This window comes from Sinohyriopsis cumingii, chromosome 5, assembly GCF_028554795.1.
Source record: "Sinohyriopsis cumingii isolate HCF-2022 chromosome 5, ASM2855479v2, whole genome shotgun sequence".
Lineage (NCBI taxonomy): Eukaryota > Metazoa > Mollusca > Bivalvia > Unionida > Unionidae > Sinohyriopsis > Sinohyriopsis cumingii.
Window position 1 is genome coordinate 113,961,837 of NC_142965.1, and position 14,541 is coordinate 113,976,377.

The following is a 14,541-nucleotide window of genomic DNA, read 5'->3' on the forward strand; positions in this document are numbered from 1 at the left end:
TTGTTAGGCATGACAAGCAGACGGTAATTCCACACCAGACAAAAGAAACAAGAAACCAATAAAGAAGACTCCAGCTCTTCGATTTGCAAGCTGGAATGTGCGCACCATGTGTACAGGCATCTCCGACGACCTCAGAGAAGTGGATGACACCAGAAAGACAGCCATCATCGATAGAGAACTCACCAGACTAAGTATCAGCATAGCTGCCCTCCAGGAAACCAGGCTTGCCTCTAGTGGCTCCCTCAGAGAGGAAAACTACACCTTCTTCGAAAGGTCGAGAACCTGAGGAGCCCCGCCAGCACGGAGTGGGCTTTGCCATAAAAAACAATCTCCTGACCTCGGTTGAACCTCCCATAGGGGGCACTGAGCGTCTCTTGTCCATCCGCCTCACCACTGCTTCAGGTCCTGTCAACATCATCAGTGTTACGCCCCAACCCTCACGTCGTCAGAAGACGCGAAGGATCAGTTCTATGGGCAGCTGAACGAACAGATCAAAGGATGCCCCAAAAACGAACCACTATTCCTCCTCGGCGACTTTAATGCCAGAGTAGGTGCGGACCACGAGTCATGGCCTACCTGCCTCGGATATCATGGCACTGGAAAGACCAACGAAAACGGTCAGAGACTGCTGCAGCTATGCATCTACCATGGCCTGTGCGTCACAAACACCTTTTTCAAGTGTACGCCACAACACAAAGTGTCATGGAAACACCCCAGATCTCATCACTGGCACCAACTCGACTTGGTCATCACGAGGCGCTCTGCCATTAACAGCGTCCTCTCCACCAGAACCTACCACAGTGCAGACTGCGACTCCGACCATGCCCTCGTGATCAGCCGAGTGCGACTACAGCCACACACGCTACACCGCTCAAAACCAAAAGGACGTCCTCGCATAAACACTGCACAGATGTCAGTCCCTGCCAAGGTGGAAGAGTATGTGTCCACCCTGGACAAGGCTCTCCAGGACCTGCCTGAGCACGACGCTACAGCCAAGTGGAATGCCATGAAGGGTGCCATCTACAGTACAGCTATGTCAACATTTGGCAAGAAGGAACGACCCAGCCAGGACTAGTTCAACGCACACCTATCAAGGATGGAACCACAAATCGAGGAGAAACGAAAAGCCTTCATAGCTTACAAAAAATGTCCTAATGAACGGACGCTTGCTGGTCTCAGAAGTGCCCGAAGTAACACCCAACGCATCGCTAGACAGTGTGTGAACGAGTACTGGCAACAACTGTGTGAAGGGATCCAGCACAGTGCCGAGTCCGGACACATCCAAGTTATGTACAGTGGCGTCAAGAAGGCTCTAGGCCCTACAGTGAAAGGGGTCGCTCCCCTGAAATCTCTGACGGGAGAGAAGATCACCGACCGTGGGCAACAGATGGCCAGATTGGTGGAGCACTACTCAGAGCTATACTCCCGAGAAACGTCAGTCACCGATGCAGCCCTCAGCAGCATAAAGACTCTGCCCACCATGGAAGAGCTCGACAAAGTGCCAACCTTAGAGGAGTTCAGCAAAGCAATCGACTCCCTTCCAAACGACAAAGCACCAGGTAGTGACAGCATCCCACCCGAAGCTATCAAACGTGGAAAACCAACATTGAATAAACCAATGCACGAGCTACTTTGTCTCTGCTGGGAGGAAGGAGTAGTCCCCCAAGACATGCGCGATGCCACAATTGTGACCCTTTACAAAAACAAGGGCGACCGCAGTGACTGTAATAATTACAGAGGGATCTCGCTCTTGAGTATCGTTGTTAAAGTGTACGCCCGCATCATACTCAACAGGCTGCAGTTGCTGGCGGACCGTGTGTAACCGGAATCACAGTGCGGCTTCAGAGCAGGCAGGTCGACGACATATATGATCTTCTCCCTACGACAACTCCAAGAGAAGAGCAGAGAGCAAGGTCAACCACTCTACATGATGTTCATCAACCTCACCAAGGCCTTTGACTTGGTCAGCAGGAAGGGCCTTTTTGAACTTCTGAGTAAGATCGGTTGCCCCCCAAAACTCCTCAGCATGATAATCTCTTTCTATGCAGATATGAAGGGAACAGTCCTGTATGATGGATCCTCCTCAACCACCTTCCCAATTAACAGCGGCGTGAAGCAGGGCTGCGTGCTGGCACCAACACTTTTTGGGATCTTCTTCTCCCTGCTCCTGTCCTACGCCTTCGACACGTCCACAGATGGCATATCTCTACACACCAGGTCCGACGGGAGGCTTTTCAACCTGGCACGACTGCGCTCAAAGACCAAAGTCTCACTAAATAGGTTGTCTTCTCTTCATCTCCAAGTCTTTCTCTTCTTATGTGAGATAAGACACTGTAACTGTTAACATTTTACATTTGTCTCCCTCCTTCATATTTTCTCTTTTCATAATGCATCGTGAGGTAGTCAGTGGGACTGTTCATCGACCCACAGTTATCTATATACTGGGGATACCAATGTTCATATGATTTATAAAAAGAAAAGATGTCAAAAGAGACGTGTAGGTTTTAGTAAGTGCATATGTATATCTATTTAATTTGTATTGTGTGCTTGACCTTTGTTCATGATTGAAGGTAGAGATTTGGCCTACCTAACATTTGTCATTTTCTTTAAAAATATATTTTTTTCTATCTGAGTTCAAGGCCAAACGTTTTTATAAACTTATGATTTTCTGAGGCGAACTTTTGACTCACATCCTGGATATTTAATTGTGTCAAGTGAAATCAATGTAATGAGTGAGGTAAACAAAAATATTCAACACTCTTTTAAGTACAAATTGTGGAATCATTTGCTGTTATTTCCAAAATAATTTGAGAAGAATCATTTATTTAAATTATTCATTGACTTTTTGGACTAAAACACTACGATGAGATCATTCTGAATTCGTTCAAAGTCATTATCGATTATATCATTTTGATGCATTATGACTCTTGGAACATGAACCTATTCAAGAAAATTTGTACATCAGCACATTCAGTATTGAAATCATTCAGACCACTATAAATTGTTTTACGCATGATATAAAATTTAGAACTATTTGGGACTTAATTCACAGTACCTCAAGTTCCTGTTAAATTTTCACTATACAAGTTATAACAATAGATTATTTGTAAATTTTAGGAAAATTGTTACATCGCTTCTTTCTTAATTATAGCCATAGAATCGTAACACCACAATCTAACAGTCACTCTAGTTACAGGGGTTTCTTGGCACTCAGGTAGCTACTGCAGAATGTACTGTATACAATGTATATACACCTTATTTCGCTCGATCGCAGAACAGTGTACTATGGCTTAGAAACGATATCAATAGGGTCAAAAGTATTTCAGTTGCAAATATGTTCTCCACTAATCCTTAGAAGTATCAATGATTTTGAAGTGCAAAGGACACTACAAAGGTGGGGAGATGCGGATGATGTTTGTTGAACTCTAATATGAAATATGGACAATTTTCCAATAGGGTCATTTTTAATTTTCGTACTGTTCCAACAAAAAAGTTTTTTTTTTTATACTCTTATGCATAACGTTGATATATGTCATTTGCTTGGAACGCACAACAAAGACAATATTTTCAAAATGATCGCTTTGGAAACCATATGAGGGGGTATTTTTTTCTGTAAAATAATCCCCTCTACCCAATTATTAAATATATTTTGATCTGGTCAAAAGTGGACAATCCATGTAAATTGAAATGAACAAGATTTGAAATATCATCACTGTTAAATGTATACTCAATACAAAAATAACATACAGCTTTTCAAATGATCAAACATATATTGCTGTCACAGCATTGCTTCAAATATCCAGACAAACATTTTTAAGTATCTGGATAACATTTTATGCTCATTATTTAAAGATGCGTTTATTACAAATCACAGTGGTCCTTTGATTGGTGTCTGATATTTTGTGTGTGTCCCTTATGACTTGCAAGGGGGTTCCGTGTTTGACAGACCCTTGTGATCACAACTACATGTTAAGTTCTTAGTTTGGTCAGTCTGTTATCTATGTCATCTATGTCAATCACTCAGTTTTACTGTACTACAAGACAAGACTTAGGTGTCTTTAAATTTAGATGTCATCATACGCGTATAGAAGTTCCTTGGTGATTATTTGGAAGATTTCGTCAGATTAGTACACTATAGTTGATAAAAGCGATTCAAGTCTTTTCATTGTATGTCTTATTGTCAAGCTCAACAAGATATGTTTCTGTTCATATCTTTAACTGAAATGAAGTAAAACTTTCGAACTGCACATGTATGCAGGTAAGTTTGTGTATATGTTTAAATCGCTCAATTGTACGGTGATATACGACGAACACTAAACTTGTAGATGTCGCCACGTGTAAAAAAACTTCCTTCGTGATTATTTGGAAGACACTGACTTTACATTTTTCGATCATTCAAGCTGCTAGAGACGATCTGAGTATCGTCTTTTAAAATTCGTTATAAAAATACTCGAACCGATATCTGTGCTTATGATATGGATAGCTCTGATTGTAAGTACAAGTTTAAAACAGCATATGTATGTATGTATATATGTATGTATGAATGCGTGTATGTATTGTAACCACTGGTCGAAATGAATTTTAAGATAAATAATATGCAGTTGGTAGTCTTGGGCAAATATTCCATCTGTGTTTTTAAATCAGGGTTGACAATAGTTTTACTAATAGTATCACATGAAATATCTGGAAACCACATAACAATATTACTAAAAGTTTAGATTCATACACTAACAGTCATAGGTTGTGTCATGTTTTATGCATAACTAACAAAGAACATTAGAAACATGCTATGTTTGTATTGAACTATCACTACAGACGTGCGTTCATTACAGCATTTTCACCACTTTCCTCCCAGGAACATTTCATAATCTTTTGTAAGATCTTAATATGATGTAAACGTTGAAGTTGAACCACTGCGAGAATTCTTTTATTATATGATTAATTACTGGTTTTCATGATTAGTACATGTTTAGTACAATCAATTAAATTATGCACTATACTCTCTCAATATAAATACATTTTAACATAATTTTTTAAATATAAAATAGCAAATCAAACCCGCTTTAATGCATCCTCGTGCCGTCAGTTTTCTTAAAGGAAATGATTATTAATAGACTTACCGATAGGGTTAATAAGCAACACTATATGACTAATGTAGTATTTAGGTTCATTAACCAACGCAACATGTGTATGTCTTGCACATGTGATTTAACGCATCATGATATCGCATACGACAATGTCGAATTTGCTCACAGGTTAACTTGTAAGACTTACATAACTGAATCCGGATTCACATTCTCTCATCCTGCCCAGATCAGCCCAAGAAAAGTAATTTATCACTATTGCAGCAACACTAATATCCTTTAAATGAATGAAGTGCCGTTCAGGACCTAACAGATAGATTCACAAACGATAACATGTCCGAAACAGGCATCTGTTAGAGATATTTTGTTATTATTGTGTACTTTTCATTAGGCGATTAATATAATACAGTTGTGCTTATTACAAACTGAAATTTATTAAACAGGTTGAAATATGTCAGCCTTACTGATATACATTTTTAAAACGTCTCATACATTTTATTTTTACAAATTGACACTGATATAACGGTAGCATTCTTTGAAGTCAATAAAAGGCATGCGATGTTTAATTTTACTGTGTTCTTTGAATACCCACCGTAAGGTAAAAGAGTGCGAGTTAATCGAGGGAAATTACCTACCGAATGCCATAAATTATAGTCTTTTGAAGAAGAAAAAAATTGACGCTCAGACGATTTTCGATTTGCACAAAAGATCACTCTGATTATGTTACTAAAAACTCAAGCATAAAAGAGACTTCACTGCGTAATCATTGAAAATATAATCAACATAGAATAAGGTTTAAGCTATGTCATTACGTGTTGTCACAATGGTTACATATATAAATAAAAGAAAAAGTCATGATTGGGATAAGCATTTCAGCCATTGTAAAGAATGATCATTGTAAACTGATTTAATTAGCAACAGAACCAGCGTATTGAGACCAAAATACGTGCATTTGCAGCGACATCAGGATCTAGTTAGAGGCTGGTTAAGCAAAACAACTGCAGTATGTAATTTTTTCCGTCTTTCTTGCATATGTTAGTGATTCGTAGCCGCTTACACGCTGACGGCAAAAAACATCCGCAACATTTGATGCCTAATATGGCTGAGCAGAGTACGCAAATGATGGCCCGTAAATTTACAAATTTCAAATGCAGTATGTGCAATGACATTGAGAGCTTCTTTTGATGGATTATTAGAACAGGGTACACTTGAACTGGACAGGAAACAGAAGTAGCCTGCTCTCAAACAGTTAAGGAAAAGACTGGCAAAATGTTTGTTTTTTCTAAAAATGAAACCACAAACATGCATCAAATTCATCTGCTTGCAGAGGAATAAAAACTCAAAATAACATGTTAAAGATAAAGAAAGAAACTGACGTCAAGGAGAAGTAGATTTGGCTTTTCCGTCTGATGCAATATTCAGCATGGTTAACCATTTTATGAAAACTCACCAACCGAAAATGATCGTGATATAAACCTCTCCCACATTTAGTGTCATCCTTCATGTAGGGATATGTCGTTCCGTCTCTTACCGGTCCATATAACTTTAAATCTTACAGTATTGTTGATAATGAAAACATCATACCTTCTTTGACAAGGGCAAATACATTTGTAATCTAAAACAAGCCATTTGATTAGTTTCTGCTAGAGCAGGTGATTTCATTATATAAATATAGACGCATCTTTTCTTGCTGACGCAAAATCCAAATAAGACTATTCAACCATGAAGATAGTAGCATATACGCTGAATATTATTCTCCAGGTGGTAATCAAACTGAATTTGATCAAATCGGTCATGCACGACAGTGGTTAATTAAGGATATTAACAATATTTAAACATGGTTCCGAAAACAATGCCTAAATACCTTTTTGGATTATGCTTTCCTACGCAGCTGCAATGTTCATTTTAAGGCTCAATACTAAATACATTAATAATACTGTCAAATATCATTTACATCGATATCACTTGTTACTTTACAAGACTTACTGTATAGGCTCCTAAGCTTCATTCCAAAGAGCAATCGAAGTAGTTAAGATTATTCACTTGTTTTGCTGACTGTGAAAGAAACGAAATGTAGCTAGTTATTATTCACTGCTCAAACTTGTGTGAAACTTCAATTATGGATTATTGCTTTCGAGTTGTTTACACGCGCGAGATAATCCTATGAATGTATGACTAATTTAATTTGTACCATAATACACGTATTTAATCAAATCAGGATAAAACTATTGAGAAAGCAGAGATGAGATCTCAAACAAAAGTGAGCAAAAAGACAAATTAAATAGATAACATGGATGACCCGCTAAAATAATAGTATTGATAGATAAAGTCTTAGGTCAGACTGGGTCCATATTTCTGCTAAACGTTCTCATTCAATTGGGAAATATCTTACTTGATCTAAGCCTTATTAATGATTTCAATCTATGAAGTATTTTATACGTTACTAACCAGAAACGAAATTCGCGACTGAGACATTGTATAGAAAGTTATGTAGGCAAGGTAAATTGAGTAACAATTCTGTATAATTAATGGTAATGGCGGATCCTCACATATGGGTATACGACATAAAGTTGTTTTAAAAATTTAGAGTGTTTAATGACCATTAAGCATTGTTTTACAAATCTTTTATGAATATTGCTTATGGTAAGTGACGCTTGTTTTGAATATATAACACTAACTATAGCTCTTATGTTTGTTAAGTTCAAAATCATTTCTTCAGCCATTTATCAATTAGAAAATATTAGCAGCATGGTTTAACTCTAAAACGATTCGCTTACCAATCCACAAGAGACTTTACAATGAATATGTTTCACCATTGCTCGTTAATTTTTCCTGAATGTTGTTCTTTATGCTCAGCACAATATTTTGTTTTCATGTTGCCTTCAAAGAACTCCACGATCATATATCCGCCTGGCTTACTGTGCTTGATTCTATAGCTGAATTCATGTTTCACGATGCCCTCACCGGCCCCTCCCTCCACTACACACACTACTCAAACGTACGAGTTGAATAGCTATTAGCTTAAAATCAGAGAACGGAGCATATTTCACAAATCATTGCCACTCTCTAATGACTAATTCGAAGTTTAGACAAAAACGTATATTACACTGGACAACAAATTTTTACAAAAGTCATGTTACTGAAATAAAATTAGTCAATTCTTATCAATTTTTATGTGCTGAACACGAATATGACAGTCAAATTGCAAAATTGGCTCCAGTTTTTTTGTAATCTGCAAGAAATAATTGTTTACATAACGAAATGCATTCCAATAGTAAAAGGTCAACTGTAATAGCCTACCTATAAAAAATCAAGTCATTGACTACATCTTAGATTTCTTCGCCTGTCTCTTGTACAGCTGTTCGGGAGCATCTCTGAGGAGTGTCCAGCAGTAGTCAGCCAGCATTGTAGTGGACCATTTTCCCTGGTATCTTTGTTCCATTGTTGCGATATCTTGATGAAAACGTTCGCCGTGTTCATCACTAACAATACCACAGTTGCTAAGAAAGAAATCCAAATGGGAATGAAGGAAGTGAATCTTTAGAGACATATTGCAGCCAAGTTTCTTATACTTCATCAACATGTCTTCTACTAGTTCCTTATAGTTTTCTGCCCTAACATTTCCGAGGAAGTTTGTAGAAACTAGGCGAAAAGCATTCCATGCTTGTTTCGCGTCACCTTCCAGCAAGTTGTTGAACCGGTCGTCTTTGAAAAGCTCTCGAATCTGAGGACCCACAAAAACTCCCTCTTTAATCTTTGCTTCGCTGAGTCGAGGGAATTTTTCATGCAGGTATCGGAATGCTGGCAAAGTCCGGTCAATGGCTTTCACGAAGTTCTTCATCAAACCTAGTTTGATGTGAAGGGGTGGTAGCAAGATTTTCTGAGCCTCAACCAGAGCTGGGTGTTGGATATTCTTCTCTCCAATGGCTACATTCTGCCTGTGAGTCCATTCCTTCCTCATGTAGTGCATTTCCCTTGCTCGGCTATCCCACTCGCATAAGAAACACATGTATTTTGTATATCCTTGCTGCAGTCCCATTAAAAGGGCAACTACCTTCAAATCACCACAGAGGTGCCAGCTGTACTTGTTATACTCAATGGAATTCAGTAGCTGCCTTAAGTTATCGTATGTCTCTTTCATGTGGACAGCATACGCTACTGGAATAGATGGAAGAATGTTTCCATTGTGCAAAAGCACAGCCTTGAGACTCAGTTTCGAAGAGTCCACAAATAGTCTCCATTCTTGTGGGTCATGAGTGATTTTTAAAGCATTCATGAGGCCCTCAATATCGGAACAGAATATCAGATTACTTTCCTTTCTGAAGAAAGGCTCCAATTGCTGGTGGCGCTTTCGATATGCAGTAATTGTGACATCTTCTTCTAGAAGATTCCATTGTTGGAGTCTTGATCCTAGCAATTCTGCCTTGTTCTTTGATAAGTCCAAATCACGAATCAGGTCATTTAGTTCTTCCTGTGTTATTCTGTGTGGGGTTGATGATGCACCACAGTGAAAATCTGGATCACTGCATGCTGATGGACCAGGAGAAGAACAGGTCGACTCACCTTTGTCTTCGTCAGATGAATCAAGAGAATATTCTGCTGGAGGTTCTGGAATAGGAAGTCCCTCACCATGTGGAACTGGTCTCAATGCAGACGGAATGTTTGGGTAGACTATTCTCGACTTCTTTCGCTTCGTTATTCCGCCGGAAAGAGGAGGAACCAAGCAGAAGTAACAGTCATTTAGGTGGTTGCTTGGCTCTCTCCACACCATTGGGACTGCAAACGGCATTGATGACCTTTTGCAATTCAGCCACTGTGAAAGCTGTGTTGTACATGTAGCACAGCATATATGCGGAGCCCAAGGCTTGTCTTGGTCACCAACCTTGCATCCGAAGTAAAGATGATATGCCTTCTTCACTTGAGAATTGATACTTTTCTTCTGGTTGGCAAATGTCACTTCCCCACAAATATAGCAAAAATTGTCCGCGGTATTAACACACTTTCGAGGCATTACTGGATAAAATAATAAGTTTTATGTAACAGTAGCTTGAACTGTCTCGCACAACGTCTAAAATATTTTAAATGCTGAACCTATCTGATTGGGCTTTATATAGTACACTGCTTACGTCAGCTTCAGCAGCCGCCTGGCATTAGTATAATAGGCCTACACATGTATAGTACACTGCTGACGTCAACTTACTTCAGCAGCCGCATGGCATTAGTATTGTATTGCATCAGAAAATGATGCAATCAACTGTGGATGATGTGAGCATGATGGTATTATGCAATGTTACATCATTATTCCGGATGCTGCTGCAGTCCTACTGGAGAAATTTACACAGTGAAACATAGAAAATGAGGTATATGAATATCTTCAAAACGAGAGCCAATACAAATTTTTCACGGTTATATTCGTGTTCGGCACACCAAAATACTACAGATTAGGGCCTTTTCAAGTCAGTAATGATTTCACTGTTGACCAGTGTTACCAGTTCCACATGGTCTCAGTTAGCTCCCTTTGATATGGACCAAAGCAGGAAAATCTTACAAAAAAGATACTTCCAAGGCAATGGTCTGTTTCACAGAAAACGTGTTTTCAAATGTTAAAAGTTAATCTAATAATGAAAACGCTAACTTCGAAGTTTATGAAATCGTCTCCTCTGCAACGAGGACATTGGCATGTAAAGTATGACGTAACCACACATTATTCAGACACTTGTTTGTTACTTCCCTTGAGTCATTCTTTTATTGAAACAAGCCTGTCAATTGTTATGAACTTTTAGGATTTCAGGCAGTAAGGTGAGTTAGCGTTTGCAGAATGTTACCGAATTATAATAGTTGTAATAACAAAAGTCAAACAATCTATCGTTATGGAAAGCATAAAAGCAAATAATTTTGTTCTGATGCCAAATGTAATGCCTTGCTATTTATTCCAGGTTACACCACATGTGAAGATTCACTAATGCCAGTAAGCAGCTCCACGGTAAGACTATATGACTGGTTCTTGTGAGACAGAGAGTAAGACCAGATCTGAAATTTCTAGTTTTCCGTTCTCTCAGTAACCTACTTTTCCTTAACTACTTACCTGAATGCACATTTGGATGTCATCATTATTTGTTTACTCCTTCAATGCACACTAGTGTGTAGACATGTTATTGAACAAAAGGAAATCAGGTATCAAGTAATTATCTTATTTAACAATATGCAAGCTGTGACTGTCCATGGGAATGGAAAGAAATAGGTAATTATTAGGGCCAGCCAGCAAACCAAATCCTGACAAAAAGAAGACTTCACCAATGGCAGTTAACGTCCAAGTACATAAACAAAATCTCTTACATCTTTCTTTGAAATGTCCATGACTGTCACCCAAATACCTTTTAAATAAATGTATAAGTGTAGCTTTAAAGATTATTGATATCACGAAACATAACACACTTGTCCATCAATGAAAACTTCAGCACTGAACATATATATATTTTTATGATAAACAAGTTTCCTTCTAGTATAAATGCTCACCGAATCCCGAGGAGCTCGTTGAAGCCCGAATGGGAAGATCAAGGATTTCAACACATCCCAGGGATTAGGTGAACATTGATATTTCGAAACAATTCTTTCAACCTCACTATTTATTCCAGAAAACGCAATCTTTTTAGCATTATTAAGTTATCCCAGCAAAGGCGCCGATCCGGTGCATTGCTTTTATGTAATCTTTTTTCTTTCGTGGAGTGAGCTGATGTAAAAAGTTCAGTATGCAACAGCGTCTCACAACGAAGACAAGGGCGCAGCTCTGTTGAGAAACAAACGCTTTTCACCTATTGTTACGTATTTGGCAGGTGAATAAGTGAAGATATTCTGAACCGTATTTTTACTTATACATAAATGAGAACAAACAGTGGTTACTGTGGAGCAGGACGAATGGAAAAGGCACTTTGTGTGTATCGTTATTTTTATTGCTCTTAGTGAATGCGATGTATTAGATAACACATCTTATTATTCTACTTTGAAAACAAATTGTCTATTCTATCCGACTGGAAAATGCAGCAGTATTGTATGTTTTAGTCAATGCAAACACGATGTGGAATGCAGATATTTGTATTCTGAGCGATCCAAATAAAACTCCTTAATTATAACACACTAGGTTATGTGTGGAGGCTGAAATCCGCTGATTTGTCATGGATACGGCCACATCACTTAAAATACACTAGCAGCAAGGGTGTTTGATATAATAATCAGTGTAAATTACATTAAAAAATATCAAAAACAGGTATTTTAAACACTGTGACAAATGCGACATTTCGTTTATAGATTATACCATATACGAAGTTTCGGCATAGAGGAGCATTTTCTATTGGTACCTTCTCGTCTTAATATATTTATATTCCCCCGGTACCATCTCGCCTAATTTTCCTTTTTCTCATCCTGGTTATAATTCTGCAACTTCAGATTTCAGGGGAAAGTACATATTCTATTATGAATATGAGACTCTATTAAATCTGTTAATGGCCTTTTTATTTTTGCTTCCATGCATTGACTTTTTCTTTTACATACAATTTCTGGAATTATATTCGTCTGAAAAAATCGTGAAAAGAACTGCTAACTTGTTTAAGGTATTTAACAAACTAATGCATACAAATGATGAAAACGAATATGTACCACTTACTTTTTCCCCACTTGCATAAAAAGCCAACATGGATATAAACAAAAATAGATGTGAAATCGATTCATTACTAACTAAAGGAGAAGAGGACTTCCTTTCTACATGTACTTCCGATGAAATGCACATTAGGCATAACATCTTTTAAACCAAGTTGCATTTATTTAAGGTGGATGAAGGAGCCTGTGGTGGAGAAGAGGCTGAGGCAACAACACACCATCTTTCTTCTGAGGCAAGGACAAAGTACGAACTACTGCAGCTAGCCTACAATGGTGCAATGAAACAACTGCGTAAATTGAATGAACAAATACTTGCACTTCAAGAACAATTAGAGAAATCAACAAATGCAAATACCTTACTTCAGAATGAAAATATGCAATTAAAATTTAAGGAAATCGAGCTTACAACTGAAAGGCGGATGCTGCAGCAATTTATGAAAGAAAGGAAACAGGAAATGTCAGCATTTGAGGAAAAAATGGACAATATGGAGCAATTATTGAAAGAAGATCGGAAATTGAAAGAAACTTTTGAGAAAAATGTGGAGCGATTATTGAAAGAAGATAGGAAATGGAAGGAAACATATGAGAATGGAGATCGAAAATGGAAGGAACAATTTAAGCAGGATATCAAAATGTTGACCGATAAGATCACAGGAAAAGCTAAACCTAACACATGTGGAAACAAACAAATGTGTGTAATTAATATAGAAGCCAATTCAAGCAAGTCCAAAAAATGTTACAGAAAGAAATAAAATGAATCACAGAAAAACCTGAAGCGAGACCGGAGCTCCGGCTACAGTGATTTAGAATTTTGACTTAGCTTGCAAAACAATATCCAGACATTTGAAATACCTAAACTAACTACAAATTATTAGAATAATTTAAGACTGTATTCGGTAGTCTGCCACATTTATGTTTGAAATTCATTTAAAACATTTTTTGTATTAAATCGAGTGCTTTCTTTATGTTATATATTTCTTATCAGTCTTAAATATCCAGAATTTACAAATGTCCTGAATGAATCCGCGATAGGTCTGTTGGCAGATCGTCGTACTTGTATCTCAAGGGTCGCGGATTCAATAAAATCTCAAGCTAACTCTTGTCGGCTGCTTTCCTCGGCATGATTTCGAAACAAATGTCTAGATGCATCAGATATGTAAGTCAATTAAATATAATTGGAATAATTAAAGACTGTAGCGTCACCTATATGTTTTTACAATATGACTGAGATAACTGTGTAATATGTCCAGTGCCTTTATATCCTTAACTTAAAGAACAACAATTGCATATTTCATGTCAGAATGACTGAGTTCATAAAATCTCAAAGTCTTATAAAGTAAATAACCTTTTATAACATCATTTTTGTTGTTCCTATTAAAGTTGGAGATCTAAAAAGGAACAATATTTGTCTCCTTTTCTAAAAATCTAAGTAATATTTTTCCGGTACAATTTCCTTCAGTACCAAAATCTAAATCATCAAAGTTTGCCTCCTTATCGCCTCGTTTGTAAGAGGTGATTAAATTAGTTGCATGCAACCAAATCTTCTTTGGGATCCTTAACTGTGTACAATACTTTCAAGAAGCACTTCGTGAAAACAGTTTAACACATAAGGACAGTATCCGAAAATTTGGCGAGGACGTCACCATTTATATCTGGGGATAGTCCATTGGTCAACAAATCAACAATTTTTAAATCTTTGTCTTTTACTGCAAGCACGTTGCGAAGATAATTTACAAGTAATGCTTACCTTAATCTTGGTTGTATGACAAGTAAACCTAATGTTAAACAGGGAGTCCTGAAACAA

At 37.7% G+C, this 14,541-nt stretch overlaps 1 protein-coding gene across 1 annotated transcript; it reads left to right on the forward strand.

Annotated features, from left to right (window-relative positions):
- The first annotated feature begins 4,360 nt into the window (after positions 1 to 4,360).
- LOC149800012 (uncharacterized) lies at positions 4,361 to 14,150 on the forward strand. The gene is made up of 3 exons (XM_089957166.1): positions 4,361 to 4,491; positions 11,021 to 11,067; positions 12,908 to 14,150. Exons 1-3 carry the CDS (start codon positions 4,476 to 4,478, stop codon positions 13,487 to 13,489), a joined length of 645 nt encoding a protein of 214 aa, XP_089813292.1. The 5' UTR covers positions 4,361 to 4,475; the 3' UTR covers positions 13,490 to 14,150.
- Positions 14,151 to 14,541: the final 391 nt, after the last annotated feature.